This window comes from Pseudonaja textilis, chromosome 2 (assembly GCF_049901715.1).
Source record: "Pseudonaja textilis isolate UNSWEBS1 chromosome 2, rPseTex1.2, whole genome shotgun sequence".
In the NCBI taxonomy this organism is placed as follows: domain Eukaryota; kingdom Metazoa; phylum Chordata; class Lepidosauria; order Squamata; family Elapidae; genus Pseudonaja; species Pseudonaja textilis.
Window position 1 is genome coordinate 14,525,143 of NC_141991.1, and position 27,506 is coordinate 14,552,648.

Sequence of the window (27,506 nt, forward strand, 5' to 3'; positions counted from 1 at the left end):
GGAGCGAGCGTTCTCACGATCCGCGAAGGAGCGCAAACAGACAGCCCCGAGGCGCAAAGGCAAGCGGGCGAGGGCCGGGGTGGAGTGGAGTGGGGACGCCTTTTAACCGGGACGAGCCTCGCAGGCAAAGAAGAATCCGAGCGGCGGATCCGCGGAAAAGCGGGGCTCGATCTTGCAAGGGATCCGCTGGGGATCCAAGATCCCAGGAACTTGGCGTCTTAGGTAGTTAGGATTTTCTGTCCCGAAGTTTCTTCAAAACCCGGAAGTGAGGCTTCACAGGGCGACTGTGCTTTTCGACGCGCGAGAGGGTTAAGCGGGACAAGCCGGGAATCCCTTCCGACCACTCGGATCCTCTCGCCGAGGGCGGGGGTGGAGCGATCCCGTTAAAGGGATCGCTTTCGGAGACAGTCCGGGGCCCCGTCGCGTGCAAACGTCAGTCAGGTGCAGCTCAATACAGCAAGGAAAGGCTTATTTCCCTCTCCCTCCCGGGTGTGGATTGTTCTTACCTGTTGCAATGGCAGCGGAAGAAGCACGGGTGGGTGTGCGCGCGGGTGTTTGAAGGTGCGTCTCCAAAAACTGGAATTGACTCGGGTGCAGCTCTCGCTATATAGCAAGAGGAGTTTTCCCGGGTGTAGATTGTTCTACCTGTTGCAACGGCAGAGGAAAGCCCGGGTGGTGTTATGCGCGTGTATTTTTAAGGTGCGCCTCCAAAAACCGCAGTCGAGGGGGTTCCGGGAGAGGCAGTTTTTGCAAACGGAATAATAGGTGGAGTAGAGATGTTGTGCTGGCCATTTAAAGCACCGAGTAAGGATTTTAATAATCCGGGGAGATCAGAGATGACAAAGAAGTAACATTTTTTTGTCTGGAGTTTCTCACTCACCCAAGTCACGGTTGTCCCAAAGCTGTTTTTTTTTTTTCCAAGAGGCAACTGGGCTTTTCTGGTTTTTCTTTGAAGACCTTTCGCTTCTCATCCCAGAAGCTTCTTGGAAGTAGCCTCTTTCTATCATCTAGATGGGGGAGAATAGAAATAGGACTAGACTAGACTAGACTAGAATAGAATAGAAAATAGACTAGACTAGAATAGAATAGAAAAAAGAATAGAATAGAATAGAAAAGATAATAGAATAGAGAATAGAATAGAATAGAATAGAATAGAAAAGAGAATAGAAAATAGAATAGAATAGAGAATAGAATAGAAAATAGACTAGAATAGACTAGAAAATAGAATAGACTAGAAAATAGACTAGAATAGAAAATAGACTAGAATAGACTAGAAAATATACTAGACTAGAAAATAGACTAGACTAGAAAATAGAATAGAAAATAGACTAGACTAGAAAATAGACTAGAATAGAAAATAGAAAATAGAATAGAATAGAAAATAGAATAGAATAGAATTCTTGATTGGCCAAGTGTGCTTGGACACTCAAGGAATTTGTCTTGGTGCAAATACTCTCAGTATACATAAAAGAAGAGATGCATTCGTCAAGAGTCGAGAATCATAAGGTACTTAATGATAGTCATAGGGTACAAGTGCAAAGCTCTTTAGCCCCTCCCTGCGCCTTCAAGGGGAGAGGTGGCAAGCCCAAATGCTTATCCAAGGAGAAGCCCCTCCTCCCTCCGTCCTCCCCCCTTGGAGAGGTGGAGCTTCTAAGCCAGGTGTGCTCCGATCTCCTGCCCTTTGCTCTGGATGGAGTGGCCGAGGAGCAGGAGAAAGGTAAGAGGGAAGAAGTTGCAGACTACAAGAAATAGCCACCCCTCCCTCTCTCTCTCCAGGGAATGGCTCCCTCCCCTTTCCCAAACTGGGGAATAGGAAGGGAGATTCAGTGGGCGAGGGCTTCCTTCTTATTCAGCCCTCCTTGGTCCGTTCAAAGTCCAGCCCAAGAAGTTTGCTGGAAGCTGGTTTGCCGGCTCCGCTTTGGAGGCCCAAACCCTGGTTTGCAAATTGCATGCCAAAGTAACCAGGGTTTGAGGCATCTTCCGTGGCCAAAGCCGGAAAGTGACACCGCTAGGCTAAAGAGACCAGAAGCCTGACTCAGCGGCTGGTTCTTCCTGTTTCGGGATCTGGGCAGGGCTGAGAACAGAAAGGTTGTATTCTTGAGGACAGGAGTGTGTACCTGTCGGAGGGCTTAGCAGGTTGCTCCAGGCCTGCTGGAAACCAGCAGCAGTCTGACCTGTTGATTTGGGAGGTTCTGGGGTTTGGTCTGCAAAGATGGATGGTTTGGGTGGCACGAACCCTGCTGTGACTGGAAGGCTTTTTAGCTTTGTTTTGTTTTTTTAATGGACTTGATTGTGTAAATTAGGTCATACTAGCAGGGTCACCCATGCTTCGCTACGAAACTATGTGATCAGGCAAGTTTTGGGGGAGGAAAATAAGAGGGTGAAAAAAATTGGGCCTCTGCCTACCAGCATCCATCAGTATTCATTTGGCTAGCATCGTGTCAGTGTGTGAGACAGTCGAGGGCTGTTTGGAAACTGAAACAGTATTTGCTGTGTGAGCAAGAAGGCGACAGGAAGGGGCCTGGGCGTGGCTTATCTCAACTGTAGTTGGAACAGATTTCTTTTCGGTTGGGGAGGGGGAGTAGAACTCCTTATCATCAGAGCATGTCAATAATAATATATGAAATACTAATGCTCTGATAGTCATTTCAGAAAATCCTTTCTTAGTGAGCACCTAGCAGCTAAGAGGAACATACGTGCCAAATTTCAAGTTTGTAGGCTTTATGGTTCTGGAGATTTTGTGATGATGCATGAGTGGTATTTTGCATTTATATATATAGATTTGTGGGAAAATGTACCTGATTCATTTTTAAACTGGAGCATGACCCATAAGGACTTCTCTTTAAAATATGACAGGTTCATGTTTCTCTCCTCTCATTTCTCTCTCTCTCTTGTGACACACACACACACACACACACACACACACACACACACACACACACATCCTTGTTAGCCTTATCAGTTTTGTAAACATTGGAAGAAAGTTCCATATGGGATCTCTCCATGCATGTAAACATTAATGACAGTGAACCAACCTTATGTAATTCCTTCCCTCTATTGATCTTTTCCTTTAAGCCTCTTATAAATCGATTACCATCTGCCTCCTTTCTTTGTGATCCAACTGGGACTTCCTTGTCCACAGTTGTGCTCTCCAAAGAAAATTGAAAGTGTCAGGGAAGAGGAACAAAGATGATTAGGGCACTAGGGGCTAAAATATATGAAGAAAGGTTGCTGGAACTGGGTCTGTCTAGTTTAATTAAAAGAAGGACTAGGGGAGGCATGATAGCAGTTGTTCCAATATCTCAGAAGGGCTGCCACAAAGGAGAGGGAGTCAAGCTATTCTCCAAAGCACCCGAAGGCAGGGCAAGAAGCAATGGGTGGAAACTAACCAAGGAGAGAAGCAACTTAGGAGAAATTTCCTGATCGTTAGAATAATTAACCAGTGGAACAACTTGCCTCCAGAAGTTGTGAATGCTCCAACACTGAAAGTTTTTAAGAAGAGATTGGACAATCATTTGAAATGATCTCCTGCTTGAGCCAGAGATGGACTACAATAGTGATGGCTAACCTTTTCGGCACTGAGTGTCCAAAATTCAATGTGTGCACATGCCCCACGCATGGATACACATCTATGTGCATGCATGCGCATCCCCTGTGCATGCACCTCACCCCCCCCACATGTGTGCATGTCCCCTGTTGCATGCGCCCCATCCCCGGATATGCATGTGCATCCCTGTGCCTGCACCCCATCTCCCTGCATGCGCCCCACCTCCTGTGCATATGCGGCGGAGACCCGAAGACCAGCTAACCGGTGGGAGGCATGTGCACACGCATGCACAGCGGAGCTGGGGCAATGGCTTGCAACTCACAGAGAGGGCTCTGCGTGCCACTTCTGGCACGCATGCCATAGGTTCACCATTACGCGACTAGAAGATCTCTAAAGTGCCTTCCAGCTCTATTGTGATTGATTGATTGATTGATTGATTGATTACTCTTGGATTCTGGGTCATCTGAAAACAGCTGGTTCTTCTTTGTGAAGTTTGTATTTCCTAGTTGCCTGGCCCAGGCAGTCTTTCTTGGCAAGGAGAAGGATGAAAGCTTGTCTATTTTTGCACTGTGTTTCCCTTGCTGTGTAATTACTACATCTTATAAGACTTGGAACAAAATCACAGCATAGACTATTGCTTATGCCTTTTAAAGCATGTTTTTATGCTTTTTGCTCTTTGCTGGTCAAACACAATTACTCGACTGAGCTTTTTTGGGGGGCATGGGGGAGAGATCCCCATGTTTGTTTTTCTGGAAGGTTATTTTGCTTGCTTGCTGCTTTCACCAAACTTCCTTCTTGTCCTGAAATTTCTGGTTTGGGTTCTGCGAAGATTCACGTTCGGGGAATCAGTTTTGTAGAACTGTTGTGCTTTTCCGGCAGCCTGTGCAGATGGCAGCGGAATCGGACAGTGGGGAAGAACGGGTACCAATCCAGGAGTCTGGAGAGGACTCGGATGAGGGTCTTGCATCCAATGCAGAGATGGGGGCCAAGACCATCTGGGAGTGGGGTGCTGACTCCAGAGCCTCCGGAGTCTAGCAGCAGTGAGGCAGAGGACCCAGGGGAGCCTGTTCCCAGTGTGTGTGTGCACAGAGCTGCTAGAAGGCAAGAGCAACTGAGACAAAAGGGGTGACTCAGGAGTAAGGCTGGGTGGTGATTGCCCCTCCTATGAAGTACAAAGGACAGGCAAAGGTGACGAAACCTTTGCAGGAAGCAAAGTCATTCGTTCTGTTCGGATTAATCCTTGAAGCTCTTGTGTGGACTTTGTACTTCGGTTGGTTTTTTTTATAGTTCATTTGGCACTTTGGTTTTTGGCAGCAATTCAAAGGAAAGAAAGGTGGGTGCTTATCTTGAGGGACTGGGACTCATTACGGGCTGGGAATGCACATAATTCCCAGCGTAGAAATAAAACAAGAGTTGTTTTAACTAAGCATATGCTTAATTATGGTTTCAGAAAGCCTTGATCAGAACAAGAACCCTATAAAGTGGGCACATTCACAGTGGGAATCTGTGGTGGCCAGTTTATTCCTTGGTTCATTTTGTGGACTTGCCAGAGACCTACAGAGAGTGATTTTTTTAAAAAGTCAAGATGGCAGCCATGATGGTTCAGTAAAATAGACTAGAATAACAAGAGTTGGAAGGGTCCATGGAAGCCTGAGGAAAAATTGGAAATAAAAGAGTCCTTTCTCTTTCACTTCCAGCGCTTCTGAATTCATGGAGAGCCCTAACAATTTCTGCCGTCTTTGTGGCACTGTGCTGCGTGGGAATCAACGGCGGTGGCTTTTCAGCCGGAGCAGTAATGGCGCGCGCCCTGACCTGCTGGTGATACTGTCCTATGTCCTCGACCGAGAGCTTCCCCGGCGTGGAGATGGGTGCGGAGAATTCCTGTGTGGGAAATGCGCCCAGGCCTTGGGGCGGGTGTACCATTTCGACACGGTCATCGCCCGGATTCAAGCTCTCTCCATTGACCGCCTCCAGCGCCTGCTTTCGGAGAAGGACCAGTTGGCCCGCTCGCTGCGCCACATCTACACACGGCGGTTTCCAGATAGTGGGGCCTCCGTGTCCTATGCGGGCCAAGAGATCTCAGCCAGCATAGCGGATTTGCCCCAAGTGCAGTACCAGCGCCTCCTTCAGGATGATATGGCCCTCTCTGAATATGAGTGCTGGGCTGACAGCCCTGACAGCAGCCGTCCGGGCACCCCGTGTCGGAACCGCCAATGTCGCAGCTGCCACGGGCTGAGGGTGGATGACAACAATTATGAGTGGGTGTGCCGGACACCAAGGCGACTGGGAACCTGGTCCCCCATCTTCTCCCTCTGCCGGGACAAGTCACAAAGCATGCCCACCGTGTGCTGCGCGGGCTCCCAGGCCTCTCTGCGGTCCCAGAGCTTGGGGGACGTCGAGTCGTGTTCCATGCTGTCGTTGGACACTTTGCCAGAATCAGAACTTGCCTGGGAGGCGCTGAAAAACCTGAAGGACATTAGAAGGAAGCGGCTGAAGGTCCCGTTGGGCAGTAAGATCCCTGTCCTGGTGGACAACTGGCGGGGGGCCACTCCCCAGAGAGAGAGCCCCGTGGGAGAAGAATCCTATGTGGACCTGATGGATGAGTTTCTGCCTCTTGAGCCAAAGGTAAGAGGCACAAAGAAGTAAGGGAGGGTTGGCTGAGATCAGGCATTATCCTAAGCTGTGGGATGTTCTAACCCCCATTTGTTCTGCAGGTAGTCCTCCACTTACAACCATTTGTTTAATGACAGTTCAAAGTTAGAATGGCACTGCAAAAAAAATGACCATTTTCTACGCTCATGACCATTATGGTATCCCCATGGTCACATGATCAAAATCCAGGTGCTTGGCAACTGACTCATATTTATGACGGCTGCAGTGTCCTGGGAGTCACGTGATCCTCTTTTGCATCTTCTGAGGAGCCAAGTCAATGGGGAAGCCAGTTGCAAAACATAATCACCGAACCGGTAGTTGAATCCCACTCCTGGGCACCTGCAATTCCTAGTAAAAAGGGGCCGGGCTACAATTGCTCAGGGTGTGTCTGCCATCTTGGTTTTTGCCCCTAGGCCAGGGGTGTCAGACTCAAGGCCCCTGGGACAGATCCAGCCTGTGGAGTGCTTCGATATGGACCGCAGGGCCAGGCGGGAAACAGCAACGGCCCTCAGTGCCTCTGCCGGTGAAAACAGAGCTCGGGAGGGCTTTCCGTGGCCCGCCCAGGTTCTGTTTTCAGCTGTGATGGCCTCCTGCTGCCCTCTTCCAGTGAAAACACGTGGCCCTCCCAAAGTTCCGTTTTCACTGGGCCACCACAGATGCCACCAACACTGACGTTGAGCTGGCCACACCCACCATGGCCACGCCCCCCATGCCCCCAGGTCAAACACAACCCTGATGCGGCCCTCAGTGAAATCGAGTTTGACACCACTGCCCAAGATGGAACCTAGGTGTGTCCCTGCCCTATCTCGACAGCACCATTGGCAGAAAAAGAGGTGTGTTTGAGGAATTCTGGGAATTGAAGTCCACGCATCTTAAAAGATGCCAAGGTTGAGAAACATGGCTCTTAAAGGAGGTCCCATGGACCCTTGTCGCTGACAACTCAAGGGTGAAGAAGGAGGTGGGAATGGAATGAACTCAGAAAGGACCGTTGTGATAAATGCATACATTGTCTCTGTTGCCCAAAGACTGGGGTGGGTAGTGGAAGCATGGCTGGCTGGGGAATTCTGGGAGTTGAAGTTCACGTACCTTAACATTGCCAAAATGGAGAAAGACTGGCTTAGAAATTCAGCTCTATCTGAGCTCTGAGCTAGAAATTAGCAGAGGTGGAGAATCAGGACTCCAGGAAATCCCAGATGTTCCACAACCCACTGTAAGTGTGATTTATGAATGAATGTCTAGTCTAGTGGGAAAAAAAGGACTAAGGGTGACATGATTGCAATGTTCCAATATTTGAGGGGTTGCCACAAATAAGAGGGAGTCAGTCAACCTATTTTCCAAAGCTCGAGGAGGCAGGACAAGAAGCAATGGATTGAAAATATTCAAGGAGAAAACCAACCTATAACTAAGGAGAAATTTCCTGACAGTGAAAACCATCAGTGGAGCGGCTTCGCTCTAGAAGTTGTTGGTGCTCCATCACTGGAGGCTTTTAAGAAGAGACTGGACAGTCTGTATGTCGGGGTTCCGACAATTTCCCTAATTAAATCATGAGCCTCAAGCCAAGCTTCAAAAGAATCCAAAAGATTTATTAGGAGCAACATGTCTGGCACTTCCCCCCCTCCTTGTTATGGCAACTCGGAAATAGGCATAGGAATGCTTTACGAGTTGACACTGTATGTATTCTCAGTCATCCAGGTCATGGTTGTCCCAAGGGTGCTTTTTCAGGAGGCAAATGGACTTTCTTGTTTTTTTTTTCTTTTGAAGATGTTTCGTTTCTCATCCAAGAAGCTTCTTCACCTCTGACAGGATAGTGGCTAAGAAGGAATGGAAGGAATCCTTCCATTCTCCACCATCCAGTCAGAGCTAAAGAAGCTTCTTGGATGTGAAGTGAGATGTCTTCAAAAGAAAAAAACAAGAAAGTCAAGTTGCCTCCTGAAAAAAAACACCCTTGGGACAAGAGACTAGATAGCCACTGTCTGAAATAGTATAGGGCAGTGGTCCCCAACCTTTTTTGTACCAGGGACCAGTTTCACGATTATTCATTCTTTGCGGCCTGGTGCAAAATGGATCCACGGACCGGTACCGGCATCAGTACGCACGACCAAGGCAAGGCGAGCCGAGCGACCGGCCAGCCAGCTGTCCCCCACTTCTCCTCGCCATCTTCAACTCCTCCTTTGTACCTTCTCGCGGTTGATGGGCTTTTCGGGCTCTTTCTTAATCTCCTCCTGAGTAACGCGAGACTCCACCGCCATCGGGACGGCTCTTTGTTCGAAGCCGCCCTCCCCTTCGATGAAACTAAGGCGTGAGGATTCCTTCAGCATCCAAACGCTGCTTTCCAACCGACGACTGACAAGCTCACCCGGAAGCACTTTCTCAAGCACTGCCGAAACAAGATGGCGGTGCCTAAACTTTCATTCTTTGTGGCCTGGTAAAAAATGATCCACGGACCGATACTGGTCCGGGGCCCGGTGGTTGGGGACCATTGGTATAGGGTGTCCTGCTTGAGCAGGGAATTGGACTAGAAGATTTCTAAGGTCCCTTCCAACTCTGTTGTCAGCTTTGGAAGCCATATTGAGACCAGATGCCCTCCCACACGGCCACTTTTTGAGCCTGGGAAAGTGGGAGGGGAGGAATTTCTTGGAGTGTACGTAGTTAGACACCATAACATTCTTTTTTCTAATTCAAGGTCATGTTATTTTGCGCATAAGTGAGGGGAAGTCTCAAGTTGGGACGAATGGTGATTGGAGCATGCATTGTGATGATGGGTGCAGGGGATGGATTTTGTAGTTTTGACTTATTGCCATGAAGCCCGGAACTTTCAGATTCGGGATTCCCCCAGTTTGTGCCAGTTTACTATCCAAAATAAAAAGAACTTTTTGAGAAGATGTCTTTCTCGGAGTTATTGGTTGGGAGTGGAGTTTTGCTGGAACGCTGACATTGTCTTTCCCAAAGCTCCAGGTTCAGCGGTCTCTGCACCAGGACCTCCAAAGATCTTTTGATAATTTGAAGGAACTTCTTGAAACAGCCAAGGGAGAGCTGAAGAGCTTCCAGGAGAAGCAAGGAGGGGCACCTAACCAGGTAGAATCCGTAAGTCTTCCTCGTCTCTTTTATTAAGCAGTGCCTCCCAAGCAATGGATGCCACCCAAAGGCAGAGGAATTGACCTCCAGCCTCTGGATCCCCCTCTTTGGCTCAGGATTTACCCCCATTTGTTTGCTCCGGGGGCAAATTAGTTTGACACCCAATAAACGGGGCTGGTGCAGGTTGAGAGAGAAACGGTGCAGCCTCTCTACTTCAGTGGGGCTTTATGTCTGTGTAACCTTATTCTGCCCACCATAGCAGCTCCTTTTCAGCCTGCTCCAGGTGTGTTTGAGACATATTGGATTGGCTTAAAAAAAAGGTAGGTTTCCCTATCCGTCGTGTCTGACTCTAAGGCATGGTGTACATCTCCGTTTCTTGGCCGAGGAGCCAGCCTTGGCTGAAGTCAACTTCTGTGGTCATATGGCCAGCATGTCTGTACACCAAAGGCTCTTACCTTCCCACCAAAGGGGTACCTATTAATCTACTTGCATTTGCCTGCTAGATCAAGGTCAAGGGAAGCACTAATACCCCTCTATAAAGCCTTAGTAAGACTACACCTAGAGTACTGCATCCAGTTTTGTTTACCACATTATAAAAAAGATGTTGAGACTCTAGAAATAGTACAGAGAAGAGCAACCAGGGTGATTAGGGGACTGGAGGCTAAAACATACAATGAACGGTTGCAAGAACTGGGCTTGGCTAGTCTAGTAAAGAGAAGGACCAGGGAAGACATGATAGCAGTCTTCCAATATTTGAGGGGCTGCCACAGAGAGGAAGGGGGTCAAGCTATTTTCTAAAGCACCTATAGGAATAATGGATGGAAACTGAACAAGGAGAGATTTAACCTGGAAATAAGGAGAAACTTTCTGACAGTGAGAACAATCAACCAATGGAACCGCTTGCCCTCGGAAGCGCCATCACTTGAGACTTTCAAGAAGAGATTGGACTGCCATCTGTCAGAAATGGTGTAGGGTCTCCCGCTTGGGCAGTGGGTTGGACTAGATGACCTACAAGGTCCCTTCCAACTCTGATTATCTGTTAAATTTGCTAGACAGGCAGGAGATGAGGCCAGAACAGGAACTCACTCACCCCATTGCGCGGAGCTCAAGTCTAGAACCCAATTGACTGAGTCAGAATTAAAGTAGCAGAAGAGGGAAAATATTGTGACTTGTTTAACCAAAGCCTGGTTTATTCCTTCCTCTGTCACTGATGCCAGAGAAAGTCAACTGACTGTGATGGGCTTAAATGAAAGAGGAAGTAGGCAGAGGAGCATAAGCCAGGATCCTGGGTTCAAATGGGAACATAAATTGTGATTAAAGCAAGAGAGGATTAGTAAACCAATGACTGCTTTGTTGTCTATAATAAAACACAGTTTTGGGATGAGTTGATGCATTAAGCTCAGCCAGAAAGGAGTAAGCAGAATTAGGGTTAAAATTAATTGAAATCCTTGTCGGTCTGTCCTGTTGAGATTCCCTGGGATTAAAAACCAAATTGACATCCTTAGTGTTTCATTAAAGTCTGGGAGTGTCCTTAAATGTTATTTCTTACTGAATCTGCTCAAACTTTGAAGCCTCCATAATATTTCTAAACCCCAGGGTAATATTTTTATATTTCTTTGATCCCTTTTTATTATTCTTTTTCCTTACTTTTTTCAAAGAGCTTGTTCTATATTGTAAACCACTAGTGAAAATTTTATTGTTAAAGTTGCTTATTCTAAGTTACAATGAAAAAGATATATATATGGATGGATGGATGGATGGATGGATGGATGGTATTCAGCTTTGTTTGGGTATTTTCCCACGTCATTATAGTTGTGCTTTTAAAGTTGTAGCAACGTTTCAACAGAATCTCATCTACCATCATCAGGCTTCTGTATTGTGTTCGTCTGTGAGTCAGACTTTCACAGCCGTTTCTGTTTTAAATTTGGGGCTAGCCTACTGCTGCGCCAGAATGTTTTTTTTCTTCATCCTGATTGGTTGGGAGTCTTGGTCTGTGTTTATTGGTCTTGGAGTTTGCTGTGTTCTGCTTGATTGGTGTTTCTAATATCTTCTGTCTGTTCTTTAGCATTTTTTGTCTTGTCCTGCCCTACATAAGAGGTAGTACAGACAAAATCAGTATGATACCACACAGGCATCACTTCAAGACTGCCTTCAAAACAGACAGAAAAATAGCAGCCACTCTAAGAAACCCCAAAGATAAAATTGACCAGGAAAACCAAGGCATATATGAAGTCCCCTGTGCATCATGCCCTGCCACATACATTGGACAGACCAATAGAAGAATAAGCACCCACCTGGATGAACACAACAATGCAGTAAAAAAGCTGGAACACACTTCCTCCCTAGTCCAACACATGAAAGCCACAGGTCATAGCATCGACTTCAATGGCACCAAAACCCTAGCCACTATAGAAAACCCCAGCCACAGAATTATCAGAGAAGCCATAGAGATTGAAAAAAGACCTGAAAGCATGATTAGAAGAGATGATTCCACCAGACTGTCAATCATTTGGAAGCCTGCACTCACAAACAAAAAAATCTCCACACCACAAGCCAGGCAAACACCTGGGCACAAACAGACCCGCCCCCCCAATACCTCTTGTTTGGGTATTTTCCCACGTCATTATAGTTGTGCTTTTAAAGTTGTAGCAACCTTTCGGCAGAATCTCATCTGCCATCATCAGGCTTCTGTATTGTGTTCGTCTGTGAGTCAGACTTTCACAGCCATTTCTGTTTTAAATTTGGTGCTAGCCTACTGCTGTGCCAGAATGGTTTTTTTCTTCATCCTGATTGGTTGGGAGTCTTGGTCTGTGTTTATTGGTCTTGGAGTTTGCTGTGTTCTGCTTGATTGGTGTTTCTAATATCTTCTGTCTGTTTTGTGGCTTTTTTTTTTTGCCTTGATTGGCTGGCAACATTGTGTTTCCTGTATTGGAGGCTTTTAGTGCAGCTTGGCTCCGAGTAAACGGACGGCTGTCATTTATTAGGAAACTAGGTTTCATCTGGGTGCCTGAAAATGGTGACCTATGACCATTTTTCACACTTACGACCACTGCAGCATCCCCACAGTCACGTGATCAAAATTCAGTCGCTTGGCAATTGGTTCATACTTAATGACGGTCGCAGTATCCTGAGGTCACATGATCCCCTTTTGTGACTTTCCAACAGACAAAATCAACGGGGAAGCCAGATTCACTTAACAACCAGGTTACTAACTTAACAACGGCAGCGATTCACTTAACTGGTCGTAAGCGTGAACTGGTCATAAGTCACTTTTTTTCCCCGTGCTGTTGTAACTTTGAGATGTTAGTAAATAAACAGTTGTAAGTCAAGGACCACCTCTATGACTTCTAGACATGCAAGATTCTGTTACTATAGCCTTGCGCTACAGACAGAGCTAATAATTCTAGCTATGCTTCTTATCCGGACTACCTCACAAGGCTGTAATGTTCTCCTTTTACTTTTTTCCCCACCCCCCCTCTCTCTGACCCAGGAGGCTGGTTTTCCACCTGAGAAGGCCATGAATCACCAGGAACAGCTGATCCATCAACTGACCAGGTGTCTGCAAAGCAAGGAGGAGGTGTTACAGGTGAGCCGAGCAAGAGAGAATTCACCTACAGGTGATCAGATGACTGCCTCACCTGCCTCATTTCCTGGGTGAAGGATATCCTAAGGCTATGATAGCGAACCTATAGCACGCATGCTGGAGGTGGAATTTTTCCATAAAAATATTCATTTATTTTATTTTGTCAAGCGATTATAAGATTACAGGTATAAGAATAAACATGGTTATGAATACATGAAATGGATACATATAAGAAAAATAAAAAGGAACAATAGGACAGGGACGGGAGGCACGTTGGTGCGCTTATGCACGCCCCCTACAGACCTCTTAGGAAAGGGGTGAGGTCAATAGTAGACAGTCTAAGGTTAAAGTTTTTGGGGTTTGGGGAAGAAACTACAGAGTCAGGTAAGAGTATTCCAGACATTGACCACTCTGTTGCTGAAGTCGTATTTCCTGCAATCAAGTTTGGTGCGATTTACCTTGAGTTTGTATCTGTTGTGTGCTCTTGTATTGTTATGGTTGAAGCTGAAGGATTCATCGACAGGTAGGACATTACAATGTATAATTTTATATACTAAGCTTAGATCAGACCGAAGGCGGCGTAGTTCTAGGTTTTCTAGGTCTAGAAGAAATTTCAAGTCTGGTGGCATGAGGTATTCTGCAACGAGTAGAGGAGTGGAGAACTCTTCTTGTGAAATATTTCTGGACTTTCTCAACTGTGTTAATAGCAGATACGTAATGCGGGTTCCAGACTGATGAGCTGGATTCGAGTATTGGTCTGTGTGCCACTTCCGGTATGCATGCCATAGGTTTGCCATCATGGCCCTATAAAATGGGTGGGGGGGAGGATGAAAGAGGAAGTCAAGAAAAATTTGGTCTTTTCAGAAAGGAAACTCTGATGCTTTTGTCTTCATTTTCTTCTGCAGGACTGTTTGGTCATCTTGCTGTCACTCGGATCGCCTGGGGTGAACCCCCCGCAATTGGAAACCCTGATCAAGGAGATGGCCCTGCGTCTGAAAGATAGAGACCAAGCATTAGAGGTAAACCAGGAAGAGGAAATCCCAAAGGTGCTTTTTTTTTTTCTCCCCAAGAGACAACTGGACTTTCTTGTTTTTTCTTTTAAAGATGTTTCGCTTCTCATCCAAGAAGCTTCTTCAGCTCTGATTGGATGGTGGGGAATGGAAGGATTCATGCTCCTTGCAGACAGCTGGTCATTTGCACTCTTTTAGAGAGTCCTTGGGGCCACTTGGAGATTTATCTGTGTCCTGAGTGGTGCAAATGGGTGTAGGAACTGCTGAAAGGACTGTGTTGGAGATTGGAGATAAGGTGATGCTGTATCTACAAGAGAGTCCTTTCAGCAGCTCCACACCCATTTTCACCACTCAGGTGACTCTGAGGACACAGATAAACCTCTATTTCTCTATCTATCTATCTATCTATCTATCTATCTATCTATCTATCTATCTATCTATCTATCTATCTAATCTAATCTATCCTATATCTATCTATCTATCTATCTATCTATCTATCTATCTATCTATCTATCTATCTATCTATCTATCTATCATCAAAAATAACTCCTAATTCTCTCTTTTTGCTTTGACTGCCACAGAAGACTCAGTCCAGCCATTTCTTGGCCCTGGAGTCTGTGCACCGTCAGTTAAGACACCTTCAGGAAGCACTGAAAGATAAAGATGCTGACTTGGCACGACTCAGCACCAGCCTCCGTACGGAAGAGGAGACCATGCATGTATGAATGGCCAGATCTGGGGGTCAAGCCGGGAGGGATCCAGTAATATAGACAATGTGGTGGAAGATTGTTCGATTTTTTCCAAGGTTGGAGGAATCTCAAATGGTGTAAAATCTCGAATGAATATCAAAAAGGGAGGTTTGGGACAGATGGGAATTTGCAGCCGTTGGGTTGTCTGGAGGCTTTTGACCTTCTCTGGTCCTTCTTCTTCTTCTGTCCCAGGCTCTGAGGGAGCTTTTGAACCAGAAAGAGCGGGAAATCCATCGCCTGGAGTCCCTCTGTGCCTCAACTCAGGAGTTCTGGCAACTGCAGGGCCAAACCTTGGTCTTCGCTTTGAAAGAGAAGGAAACCTTAATTAAAGCACTCCAGGAAGCTTTGACCAGTAGCACCAAGGATGTGGAGGTAGCCCTACGCAAATTCAGATTGTATTTCTCGATACGTTGTGCAGGTAGTCCTCGACTCACAACTGTTCACTTAGTGACCGTTGGAAGTTACAACGGCACTGAAAAAAGAGACTTAGGACCATTTTTCACACTTGCGACTGCTACAGCATCCCTGTGGTCAAAATTCAGACGTGTGGCAATTGACTCACATTTATGACGATTGCAGTGTCACGTGGGGGGGGTCATGGGATCCCCTTTTGTGACCCTTTTAACAAAGTCAATGAGGAAGCCAGATTCACTTAAGCAACCATGTTACTAGCTTCATATTAACCAATTTAACAACTGTAGCGATTCGCTTAACAATGTTGGCAAGAAAGGCCGTAAAATGGGGCAAAGCTCTCTTAACAACTGTCTCACTTAACAACAGAAATTTTGGGCTCAATTGTGGTCGTAAGTTAAGGACTACTTGTATTTGTATACCCGCCTTTTATTGAGTACCTTGAGGCACCCTAATGGTGCTCTTCCTCTTATTTTTCTACACAACCATAATCTTCTGAGGTAGTTTAGTTTACTTTATCGTCATTGCATTTCGTACAACGAAATCAAACACCGTCTTCAGTGCGCATCCTGCTCATGAAAATAAACACAAACACACATCCTTCACCCTCCACACATTGAACCGAAAACCCCCAACACCACACCAACCCTGCACGCTACAGTAGAATTCAATATAATTACTGCCCTGGGATAGAAGTTGTTTTGCGGCCTATTTGCCCTTGTTTTTATTGTCCTGTACCGTCTGCCAGATGGCAATAGTTCAAAAAAAGGTTGCTCAGGATGAGATGGATCTTTGAGAATGTTTTGAACTTTCTTAGGGCAGCAGGAGCTATAAAGCTCTTCCAAAGAGGGAAGAGGGCAACTAATGATCCTCTGGGCACTGACGTTAACCCTCTGGAGTGCTTTCCTATCTGCCACTGTGCAATTGGGAAAACATACAGAGGTGCAGTAACTTAAGATACTCTCTATGGTGCAGCGGTAGAAGGTGACCAGCAGTTTTTCATTGAGTTATTGTTTCCTGAGAAGTCTCGGGTAGTATAATCTCTGCTGGGCCCCTTTTGACCAGGGCTGCAATGTGAGCACGCCAGGTCAGGTCCTCTTTTAGGGTAACACCCAGAAACTTAAAATTGGCCACTTGCTCCACTCGGTTTCTGTTGATAAGCAAGGCCTGGATGCCTGATCTGTTTAGGTTGGGTGGAAATAGGGTTCCATGCATCTTCCATGTCTGAAGGGTGATTAGAACCTGGGTCTCTCTTCTCCTGGCCCAGAACCTTTTTCGCCCCCTATCCTACAATGGTTGTTGGGCTGAAAGAGGGGGACTGGCCCAGAGTAGTCCAGGGAAACTATGTGGTTTAGAGACAGTCAGGATCTAGGCCTCCCTGCTCCTAATCCAGCACCATCCCCACTACCCTGCCTGCATCCTCCAACATTTTTAGATATATTAAAACAATAATCATAGCACTTACAAACTACTTCACAGCGTTTTACAGCCCCCTCTCAGCAGTTTACAGAGGCATGTTCGGAGTATTGCAGCGTAAATTCAGCGCCACAAAAGTAAACACAGATGGCTGAGGCTTCATTTAACTTCTTTATAAACGTATAAAGTAAATTTTACAATACCAGTTGTAGATTTCTCCAACATGGAGCCAACTCAGACAGAGGCAGACATGTTGCAGGTTCAGAGCAGGACAGCAACTCAGGAGCTCGGAAACAGACATCAGTTTCACTTTAGTTCAGCAGGCAAGCAAGACACACAGCAGAGGAGAAGCAGTTTCATCTTCAATAGACAGACTCAGAGCTTAACATAACTTCAGAGCTGCAGCGCTTAATATAGAGCCACGCCTAGGCTACTTCTAGTTTCAGTTTCCAAACAGTCCTCATTGGCTGGCTTAGTTGCTATGCCTATGCATTGGCTGACCTTGTTACCAAGCTCTATTCCAGTTCATGAATATACTCTGACAAGGCAGCTTATTGTCCCCCGCAACAATCTGGGTCTGTAGAGTTGCAGGAATGTTCCAATCTCGGATGGCAAACCTCAGATAAAGAATGTTTCCAAGCAAATACAACTCAGGTAAACAAAGTCACTAATCTAAAGGAGGATTAGAGAGAGGAAGTAAACATATTTAACTAGAGATAATTAATTCCTGTGCTAAACAGTAACCAAAGTTAAGCAGTAACCAAAGTTAACCAGGGATGGAGGATAACTAAAAATGTGTATAAATGCAAGACTAGAATCCAATAAAGATCATCATGATTCAGTTGTTCATGATCAAACAACTCGACTGCCTCGTCGTTACAACATGGGTCCTCATTTTACTGACCTCGGAAGGACAGAAGGCTAAGTCCACCTTGAGCCTGGTGGGATTCGAACTGCCAAATGGCGGGCAGCCGTCAGCTAGCAGAAGCAGCCTGCAGTACTGCACTGTAACCACTCTGCCAGAATGGCTCATTACGTGTAGAATATGGCCCTTTCCAGATTGGATAACTCTGATAGATCTTCTCTTGCCTCTTTGTCTTGGCTCTAGGCTCTTGCAAATTCCCTCAGCAGCTCCGACTTGGCTCCAGCGTTTCTCCAACAGATCCAGGAGAAGGAAGACTTGCTGGCCCAGTCCTTGGCTGAGCAGACACGGCTCCAGGCCGAGTGGCAAAGGCAGCTGCAGGTGGTAGAAGAGGCAGCCAGTGCCCGAGAACACAAACTCCAGGTAACGATAGGTATGACTGGGGGCATCCCGTGATTTGGGAACCCGAAAAAAGGGTTGGCCTTTCTCTTCAATCTTGTTTTTGATCTTGAGATCAGTGGTGGGATCCAAATTTTTTTTACTACCGGTTCTGTGGGCGTGGCTTGGTGGACGTGGCAGAGGAAGGATACTGTAAAATCTCCAGTCAGACATTGTATTTCCGGTTCTCTGAACTACTCAAAATTTCCGCTACCAGTTCTCCAGAACTGGTCAGAACCTGCTGAATATCCACCTCTGCTTGAGATGGTGTGTGGGAAAGACCTTGGGAGGCTTGGCAAAGAGACTCTTGTCAAGGGAATCGTCAGAGAAGAGACAGCATAGCCCGCAGCTGGATAGTGGGCGGGGCAAGAGACTCAGGAGCAGGGGTGGGCTTCAAAAATTTTAGCAATGGGTTCTCTGCCCAGTTGCTGAATGGATGTGGCCATGGTGGGTGTGGCCTAGTCGTCCTCCTGCACCATGGTGGGAGGGGCGTTCTTGCCCTCCCCAGGCTCCGGAGGCTTTCCTCAAGCCTCCGGGAGGGCGTAAACAGTCTCCCTGGGCTCCGGAGGCTCTCTGGAAGCCAGAAACAGGCCCATTTCTGGCCTACTCTTCTGAGAGGCCCGTTTCTCGCCCTTTCCAAGCCTCCATGCGTGTCCTGCACTTACATGCATCCAAAACGGGCTGCGTGGGGACTCCTTGGAGAGGAGGGGTGGGGTAGGTGGGGCCAGCCAGGAGTAGGATTTGGGGGTTCTCTGAACCGTACAGATTTTAGCTAGGGGCTCTTCTGAACTCCTGCGAACCCCCATCAGCCCTCCTCTGCTCAGAAGGGACCCTCCCTAGTTTCTCAAGATGTAAAGAGGAGTGTAGTTTCTGACTTGCATGAGTGATGTGAACCTCACGGGATAAAACAGCTCAGTGAACTAAAACCAGATGAGCTAAATCTACCCCAGGCTTGTCAAATTGGCGGCCTGGAGGCTGGATACGTTGCACGCAGGCCACGCCCACCCTAGCTCCACAAAGGAAAAAAAAAGTCACCATACGTCTTGATCCAGCCCATGAGGCAATCAAGTTCAACACCCAAGATCTACTTTACGTGTAAAACTGCAGTACAGGTAATCCTCGACGTACCACAGTTCATTTCAAAGTTGCAACACCGCTGAAAAAGGTGACTTCCCGCCATTTTTCACCCTTATGACCATTGCAGCATCCTCATGGTCATGTGATCAAAATTCGGATGCTTGGCAACTGGGTCTTGTTTATGATGGTTGCAGTGTCCTGGGCCTTCTGACAAGCAAAGTCAACGGGGCAGCCAGATTCACTTAACAACCATGTGACTAATTTAAGAACTGCAGTGATTCACTTAACAAATGTGGCAAGGTTAGTTGTAAAATGGGGCAAGTTGCTTCCTTAACTAACATACATTTTGGCCTCCACTGTGGTCGTAAGTCGAGGTCTACCTGTACTTGTACACTCACTGCAACTATTGGCCAGTGCAACTTAAAATGTGTTAAGGCCTTGGGATTTAAGAGCCAACCAGCAATGAAGCTGTGGCTGATGCAATAAGAATGAATCAGCATAACATGGGTATTTCCCTTTAAGACTAGGGATGGGTTCTACCCCTTTAAGAGGTGCTTATATAAAGGCAGCCATTAGAGGGCTTGTTCTCTCTCTCTATGTCCAGTATTCATTGCAGAGTTAAGGACAAAGATGGCTTGTAAGGTATTTTTCCTACCAGGTATATGTCTGTATATAACTATTGTATATAAACCACTGTTAAATGTCTTAAGTCTCTGTGTGCTGTGTTTTGCTCCTGGGTTGTTTCATACTGGTAGTCACGCTGAAAACTCTCTGACAAAATGTTTTTTTATTGTACTCCTTCTCTGTGGAAGTAAATGCCTTCTGCTTCTCTGGGTCTATTTAGGAGCAGTTATGTCAACAATCTCAGGATGCCAAAGAGCGAGGCCAAGAAATCGCACAACTCCGCAGGCAGCTGGCCCAGGCTGAAGCCAAACTAAGCCAAGGAGCTGTTCTCCTAGAGGAACACTGCACAAAATTGGCTGAACTCCAAGAGATGGAGAACCTAAAGGCACATGCGCTGGAGGTGATCAAAATCGTCAAGGCATTTGCGCTAGATCTGGGAAACAATTGAATGACGGGAAGAGGACTCCCAGATTTGGGGTCCAGAACACTCTGCGTTTCTCCAAATTACAGGTAGTCCTCAACTGAACAACCACTTACTGCCAAGCAAGGCGGTTGTTAAGTGAGCCACTCCCAATTGTACAACCTTCCGCTCCCCCCACCTGCTTTTTTAACTAAATCACAACAAACTCACTTGTCTAATTGAATTTGGCCTTTCCCATTGATTTGACTTGTTGGGAAGCTCACAATTGGTGATCACATGACCATTCAGACATTGTAACTACGAGATTACTAAAGGCCCAAGTTTTGAGCACGTGAGTTTGGGGATGTAAGTTGTAAAGGTGAGGACCAGTCGTAATTTTCTCCACCGCTGTTGTAATGTTGAATGGTCAGTAAAATTTACAGTTGGAAGTTGAGGACTACCTGTATTGTCTGGATGGTACTTTGGTCGCTAAGGGACCAGTTGTAAGACGGGGATTCCCTGTGTGTAGCAACTTCTCATACAGGATTACTCACCAGGAGTGTTTTCTCCAAAGTGGCGCCTTTTCGGGTTAACATTTCATTTATTAACATTAATGTCATTTATTAACAGTGGGGAGGAAGAAGGGGGAAGAGAAGTGAGGAAGGATAAGATAAAAAGAAACATCGACCTCCAACTCTCTCTGTTGCAGTAAAATAAAATCGCACCTTTTTTGTTTTGTCGCAATAATACGAACAAGCCATTTCTATGAAGATCTATCAATCTAATCAAGGGTCTCTTTAAGACTTGTGGACTTCAACTCCCAGAGTTCCTCAGCCAGCAAAGGAACTCTGGGAGTTGAAGTCCACAAGTCTTAAAGTTGCCAAGGTTGGAGACCCCTGATCTAATAGATAAAACCCCAAATCAAAGTTTCATTCTTTTCGACTACAAGCACAAAGTTCAGAAGCGGTCTCCATTTGGAACAAAGTGGTGCCTTTTCAGCGGGCAAGGTTTAGTTGGGGAACTCCGCAGGTGTCAAAAATAATCAAGATGGCAGTTATGTCATCCCACATAAAAAAACAAACGAGAGGGCTTTGATGGCAAGGCTATAGCCACCATCTTGACTTCTTTGACCTTCTGCCCCTTCCCAGATATCCCTGGGTATATTCCTCCTATTAGCCGCAGGTTCAACTTCACCTTCCTCTTCTATTTTTGGCAGAAAGCTCTGCGAGAAGGAGAGGAGAAGGACCGGCTCCTTCAACGCTTACAGGCCCACTGGGCTCCGGCAAGAAAGCATGTTCCAGATGGACAAAGTAAGTCACGAGGGAACAAGGCTGAGCATGTGGGAATGGCAACCGGGGCCAACCCATTGCCGACTCCTGAAAGAGGCAAAGAAAACACTTGTGGATGGGAACTGGACCTCAATAAAGAGCTAGAGCGGCGAGAGTAGCTTTCACCACACTGGAGATAGCAATAGCAATAGCACTTAGACTTATATACCGCTTTATAGTGCTCTCTTAAGCAGTTTGCAGAGTCAGCCTATTGCCCCCAGCAATCTGGATCCTCATTTTACCCACCTCGGAAGGATGGAAGGCTGTGTCAACCCTGAACCTGGTGGGATTTGAACGGCCAAATTGCAGGCAGAAGTGGTCTGCTGCACAGCACTCTAACCACTGTGCCACCGAGGCTGTTATATGGTGGGCACCTATAGCTATGTCCTCCATCTGGGTTTGGCTTGATGTCATCCATTCTCTGAGGGAGAGAAGGAAGGGGAAGGGACGGGAGGAAAGAAAAGAAAGGAAAAGAAAGGACAGTAATAGCAACAGCACAGATTTATATACCACTTCACAGCCCTCTCTAAGCAGTTTACAGAGTTAGCCCCCAACAATCTGGGTCCCCATTTTACCCACCTCAGAAAGATGGCAGGCTGACTCAACCTTGAGCAGGTCAGGATCGAACTGCTGGCAGTCAGCAGTCGGTAGAGTGAACCTGCAATACTGCATTCTAACAACTGTGGAGGGACAAAGGAAGGGAGGGAAAGAGGAAAGGAAGGAAGGAAGGAAATGGGAGGGAGGGAGGGAGGAAAGGAAGGGTGAGAGGAAAAGAAGGAAGAGGAAGGGAGGAAAGAAAAAAGGAAGGCAATGGGAGGGAGGGAGGAAAGGAAGGAAGGATAATTGTACCAGAGAGAAACAGACATTGTAAATACATGCTGGTTGCCAAGGACACAAATTTTAATTGTGTGGAGCTGAGGAATCCTGCAACTGTTGTACGAGAACCGGTTGTAAACCACTTTTTCAGCGCTACTCTAATTTTCGCTGCTAAACGAATGGTTGTAAATTGAGGATTACTGCCATTTATAACCATTCTGTTTTCCTTTCATCTTTTTAAGTTTTATTTTCTCATCCTCACCCTCCGCTAAAAAGGGAAACGTAATTAGAGGATGCTTTCGGATTGAGCATGCTACTTCTTCCCCAACTACCTGCAGTCTTGCTTTGGAACCAGTCATGTCATGTGGTGACTGAAGTAACGTCGGCTCCGATCCAGTTCTTTGGCAAACAATCTTCTTCCCTTCAGAGCATTCCTTCCTAGGCTTTAATGTCCAGAAATCTTTATTGTCCCTTTGGCATTTAATTGTATTTTCATCTTAATTGCCTATTGATGCCAAAGTGGATTTTTCCGATTTCTTATTTAGGTCTCTTAGCTGTCAGTGTAAGGAAGGAGAGAGAAGAAAAAAAAAGCCAAACCTTTCCCTTTTCACTTTCTTTCGCTGCTTCCGACTCTTCTTTGGGAGCGATGTTATCTTTTGTAAAATTTAAGTTCCAGAGTACCTTAGTTATTGCTTTTTCAACTTGACCCAGTCAGCCAAAACTTTCATTTCTTATCTTCCTCCTGCACGTGCTTTTCCGGTTGAGTACTTCTTTGAGGTAGCCATTTCTGACCACCGCTCCTACCGCCTTTGGGAAAGGGAGTTTGGCCAGCTGAGGAGGAGAGATGCGGCTCTTCTCGACCCTGCTGGCGGTCTCCCCCCTATTCGCCACCTCAATGGGGTGGCTTAGCCCCGAAACCAGCTAGCTCGGGGCGCTCCAGCAGCGAGCCCAGGCAGAAACCGTGCACGATCGCGGATTCCTGTCTGTCGCTGAAGCCCTTCAAACCGGAAGTTCCAGCATTCCTTCCTAGGCCTTAAGCAACAACTAATCTGCAACACTTAAATGATTCAGGGAGTCCTCCAAAGGCAGTAATAATGTGTGTGGGTTTTTTTTTCCTCTCATTTTCAGGCCATCTCCTGCTTCCTCCCATTTGAACCCGACCTCCAGGATCCAAAGAATAAGAGATGCCAAAGAATGAGAAGTGGTCAATGGATGAATGGAAATAAAGGAGCAGCAGCGGGTGATTGATCGAATGGGCTGGTGTTTTGATTTTTCATTGCTTGGGGAGGGAAAGTATGGGTTTGCTAGATGGGATTACCTCTCTACCTGTAGTGAGGGGAGCTCTCCTCAGAAGATTTTGCAAGCTAGAAACTGCTGCTTTTAGGAATTCACTGCCTGAAATAAATTAAAATGACAATATCAAGCCTTCTCGGATGTTTCTGGGGTTCCTTTGGTTGTGGGTTTTTTTTTTTTTTCAGGAGACGGCGGCCCATTCTAGGTCAGACCAGAACCAAAACATGAGGCGGCGGCTCCAAATCAGAAGGTTCACCATCCATGGAATGAGCTCAGGGGTGGCCTTCAAAAGTTTTAGCAAAGGGTTCTCTGCCTGGTTGCTGAGCGGGTGTGGCTGAGTCGGCCTCCTGCACCATGATGGGGCAGGCGCTTTTATGCACCCCAGGCACTAGACATTTTCCTTGAGCCTCTGGCAGGGCGAAAATAGCCTCCCCGGGCTCTGGAGGCTCTCTGGAAGCCAGTAACAGGCCCATTTCCACCCTTCCAGAACGTCTGGGAGGCCCATTTTTCATCCTCCCCAAGCATCCACACATACCCTGTACTTACTTGCATCCAAAACAGGCTGTGTGGGGACACCTGGAAGAGGCAGGGTGAGGTGGGCAGGGCCAGCCAGGAGTGGGATTTGGGGAGTTCTCGAACTGCATAGAATCTTAGCTAGGAGCTCTCCTGAACCCCTGTGAACCCCCAGAAGCCTGCCCCTGGGTTAGCTGTAAAACAGCCTGAAAACTCCCTGGAAAATGTCGTGAAAATGGCCCCAAAACAGCCTGAAAACTCCCTGGAAAATGTTCTGAAAATGGCCCCAAAACAGCCTGAAAACTCCCTGGGAAATGTCATGAAAATGGCCCCCAAACATCCTGAAAATTCCCTGGAAAATGTCATGAAAATGCCCCCCAAACAGCCTGAAAACTCCCTGGAAAATGTTCTGAAAATGGCCCCAAAACATCCTGAAAATTCCCTGGAAAATGTCATGAAAATGGCCCCCAAACAGCCTGAAAACTCCCTGGAAAATGTCATGAAAATGCCCCCAAAACAGCCTGAAAATTCCCTGGAAAATGTCGTGAAAATGGCCCCAAAACAGCCTGAAAAATCCTTGGAAAATGTCATGAAAATGGCCCCAAAACAGCCTGAAAACTCCCTGGAAAATGTGAAAATGGCCCCAAAACAGCCTGAAAACTCCCTGGAAAATGTCATGAAAATGGCCCCAAAACAGCCTGAAAATTCCCTGGAAAATGTTCTGAAAATGGCCCCAAAACATCCTGAAAACTCCCTGGAAAATGTGAAAATGGCCCCAAAACAGCCTGAAAACTCCTGGAAAATGTCATGAAAATGGCCCCAAAACAGCCTGAAAATTCCCTGGAAAATGTCATGAAAATGGCCCCAAAACAACCTGAAAAATCCTTGGAAAATGTCATTAAAAATGGCCCCAAAACAACCTGAAAACTCCCTGGAAAATAGCCCAGAAAATGGCTTGAAAATGGTCTGGAAAACAGCCTGAAAAACACCAGAAAACAGCCAGAAACCAGAAGAGCAGCTGGCGATGGTGCGCATGTCCACTGAGAGGGCTTTGTTTGCCACCTCTGGCACATGTGCCATAAGTTTGCCATCACGGGAATAAACTCTCCTACTCAAGCATGGGGCTGGAGTAGCTCAGGGGCCCCCAAGCAGTGTGCCATGACCCACTACCGAGCCAAGGCCTATTTGCCAGCGGGCCGCGTTAAGCTACCATGGACTCCGCAAAAGATTACTTATGACCCAGTTCAAATAGCCGCTCCCTCCCCTTTCTTCCACAGTCACACGACCGCATTTTAGGGGCTTGGCAACCAGCCTGCATTTAAGACCGTTTACAGCACCCTGTGGTTTTGCTTAACGAGGGTGTGGTATTCACTTAACAACCATGCATTCATTTAATGGTCATGGTGATTCACTTAACGACTGCCGCAAGACAAACATTCTAAGATTGTCTTGGTCATGGGATTTATGACTGTTACAATTTATGACCGTAATGAACAAATTTGATTATGGTCGTAATCGAGGATTAAGGTAAAGGTTCCCCTCGCACATATGTGCTAGTCGTTTCCAGGTCTAGGGGACCGTGCTCATCTACGTTACAGAGCCAGTGCTGTCAGAGACGTCTCCGTGGGCATGATTGAACGCTGATGGCGCACAGAACGCTGTTACCTTCCCACCAAAGTGGTCCCTATTTTTCTACTTGCATTTTTTACATGCTTTTGAAGTGCTAGGTTGGCAGAAGCTGGGACAAGTAATGGGAGCTCACTCCGTTACACGGTGTTAGGGATTCGAACCGCTGAACTGCCGACCTTTCTGGTCAACAAGCTCAGCGTCTTAGCCACTGAGCCACCGTGTCTCATAAGTCGAGGATTAGCTGTATATAAAAGAGCGTTATACTGTCTTTCACCAAGCTTTGGAGGCCCTGCTGGACCAAACTTTTCCCCCACTCCCTGAATTATTCAAATAAAGGAAACTTTTGGGTTGATACGCCAATGCTGGCTATTGACATAAAAAGATCTGGCTACCTGAGCCATGTGGCGCAGTGATTAGAGTGCACTACTGCAAGCTACTCCTGCCAGCTGACTGCAATTTGGCAGTTTGAATCTCACCAGGCTCAAGGTTGACTCAGCCTTCCATCCTTCTGAGGTCGGTAAAATGAGGACCCAGACTGTTGGGAGCAATAGGCTGACTTTTTAAACCGCTGAGAGAGGGCTATAAAGCACTGCAAAGCGGTATATAGGTCTAAGTGCTATTGCTATTCAGGCTGTCATGACAGAATATTGCAAGGTGATTTATATGGGGCTGCCTTTAAAGACTCTCTGAAAATTGCAGTTTGTCCAGTGGGCTGGCAAATGGACTGGACTCCTGGCATTGGGAGAAACAAAAAAATTGTGGGTCCCTGCACTGGTTGCTACATGATTTCTGGGTATAATTTTAGTTGCTGGTTTTGATCTATAAAGCCACGGTTATTTACAGGTCTGCCTTCACTATCAATTAGACCAATTACAATAGTGCTTTTCCAACGTGGCAATTTGGAAGATGTTTGGACTTGAGTTTCCAGAAGCACTAGTCTGTCACCTTCTGTGCTCTCTTCCTTGTCCCATCTCTTGGCACCCAGCTTCCCTGATTCCTTTATTATTATTTTATTTGTATCCTGCCTTTATTATTGTTACAAACTCAAGGAGGCAAACACAAAAATGCTCCTTCCTCTTCCTAGTTTCCCCTCAATAACAATTCTGTGAGGTAACGCAAAGATACTTTTTCAAGAGGCAACTGAACTTTCTAGAATAGGGGTGTCAAACTAGATTTCACTGAGGGCCCCACCAGGGTTGTGTTTGATCTCCGAAGGGCTGGGGTGGCCATGGCTAGGGGAGGCTATGACCAGCTCGACAGCACTTGTGTCGGGGACATCTGTGGTGCCAAGTGCTAAGGCAGGACTTCCCTTGAGACTCTCACTCTCATAATTTTTCTTTCCTTCCTTCCTTCCTTCCTTCCTTCCTTCCTTCCTTCCTTCCTTCCTTCCTTCCTTCCTTCCTTCCTTCCTTCCTTCCCTTTTTCCTTTCCTTTCCTCTCCTTCCTATCTTCCTTTCCCCCCTTCACTCATTCTTTCTTCTTCCTTCACCTCTTATTTCCCCTTCCTTGCTCTCTTCCCACTTTCCCTTTGTCTTCCCTCTTTCACTCTCTCCTTTCCTGTCCCTTGCATGGTCAAATGCAAACGGGGGAAACATTTATCTTTTTCTTTTGTTTTTAGTTCATTATGCTAGTCCTCTGGCCATAAGCTGGCAGAGCGCTGCAGGAGGCTGTCATGACTCCTGAGCTCTGTTTTTGCTAGCAGGAGCACTGAGGGCTGGTCCTTTGCTGTTTCCAGGCCGGCCCCATGGACCAGTTCTAAGCACCCTGAGGGCCAGCTCCGGCCTGCAGGCCTTGAATTTGACACCCCCGTTATAGAAAGTCCAGTTGCCTTTTAAAAAGGCATCTTTAGGACAATCATGACCTGGATGACAGAGAATCTCCATTGACGTTCCATGAAGTGATTTGGGCTGAGACAGAATGACTGGCCCAAAGTCACCCAGTTGTCCTTTGCTCCTGAACCAGAGGTGGTATTCAGCAGGTTCTGACCAGTTCTGGAGAACCAGTAGCGGACATTTTGAGTAGTTCGGAAAACCTGCAAATCCCACCTCTGACTGGCCCCACCCCCATCTATTCTCTTCCTCCT

At 46.6% G+C, this 27,506-nt stretch overlaps 1 protein-coding gene across 10 annotated transcripts; it reads left to right on the plus strand.

The window, feature by feature from the left end:
- LOC113449080 (uncharacterized) lies at positions 1-23,416 on the plus strand. 10 transcript variants are annotated; one of them, XM_026720047.2, is made up of 11 exons: positions 1-561; positions 5,245-6,172; positions 9,149-9,283; positions 12,765-12,860; positions 13,763-13,876; positions 14,449-14,586; positions 14,809-14,988; positions 17,552-17,728; positions 19,665-19,844; positions 21,061-21,154; positions 23,117-23,416. In XM_026720047.2, the coding sequence occupies exons 2-11, from the start codon at positions 5,258-5,260 to the stop codon at positions 23,140-23,142; spliced, it is 2,055 nt and encodes a 684-aa protein (XP_026575832.1). In that variant the 5' UTR covers positions 1-561; positions 5,245-5,257; the 3' UTR covers positions 23,143-23,416. The 10 variants fall into 10 exon arrangements, with proteins under 10 accessions (XP_026575832.1, XP_087784688.1, XP_087784690.1 ...); XM_087928562.1 differs by having other exon boundaries at positions 39-535; XM_087928564.1 differs by having other exon boundaries at positions 170-265.
- The last annotated feature ends 4,090 nt before the right edge of the window (positions 23,417-27,506 follow it).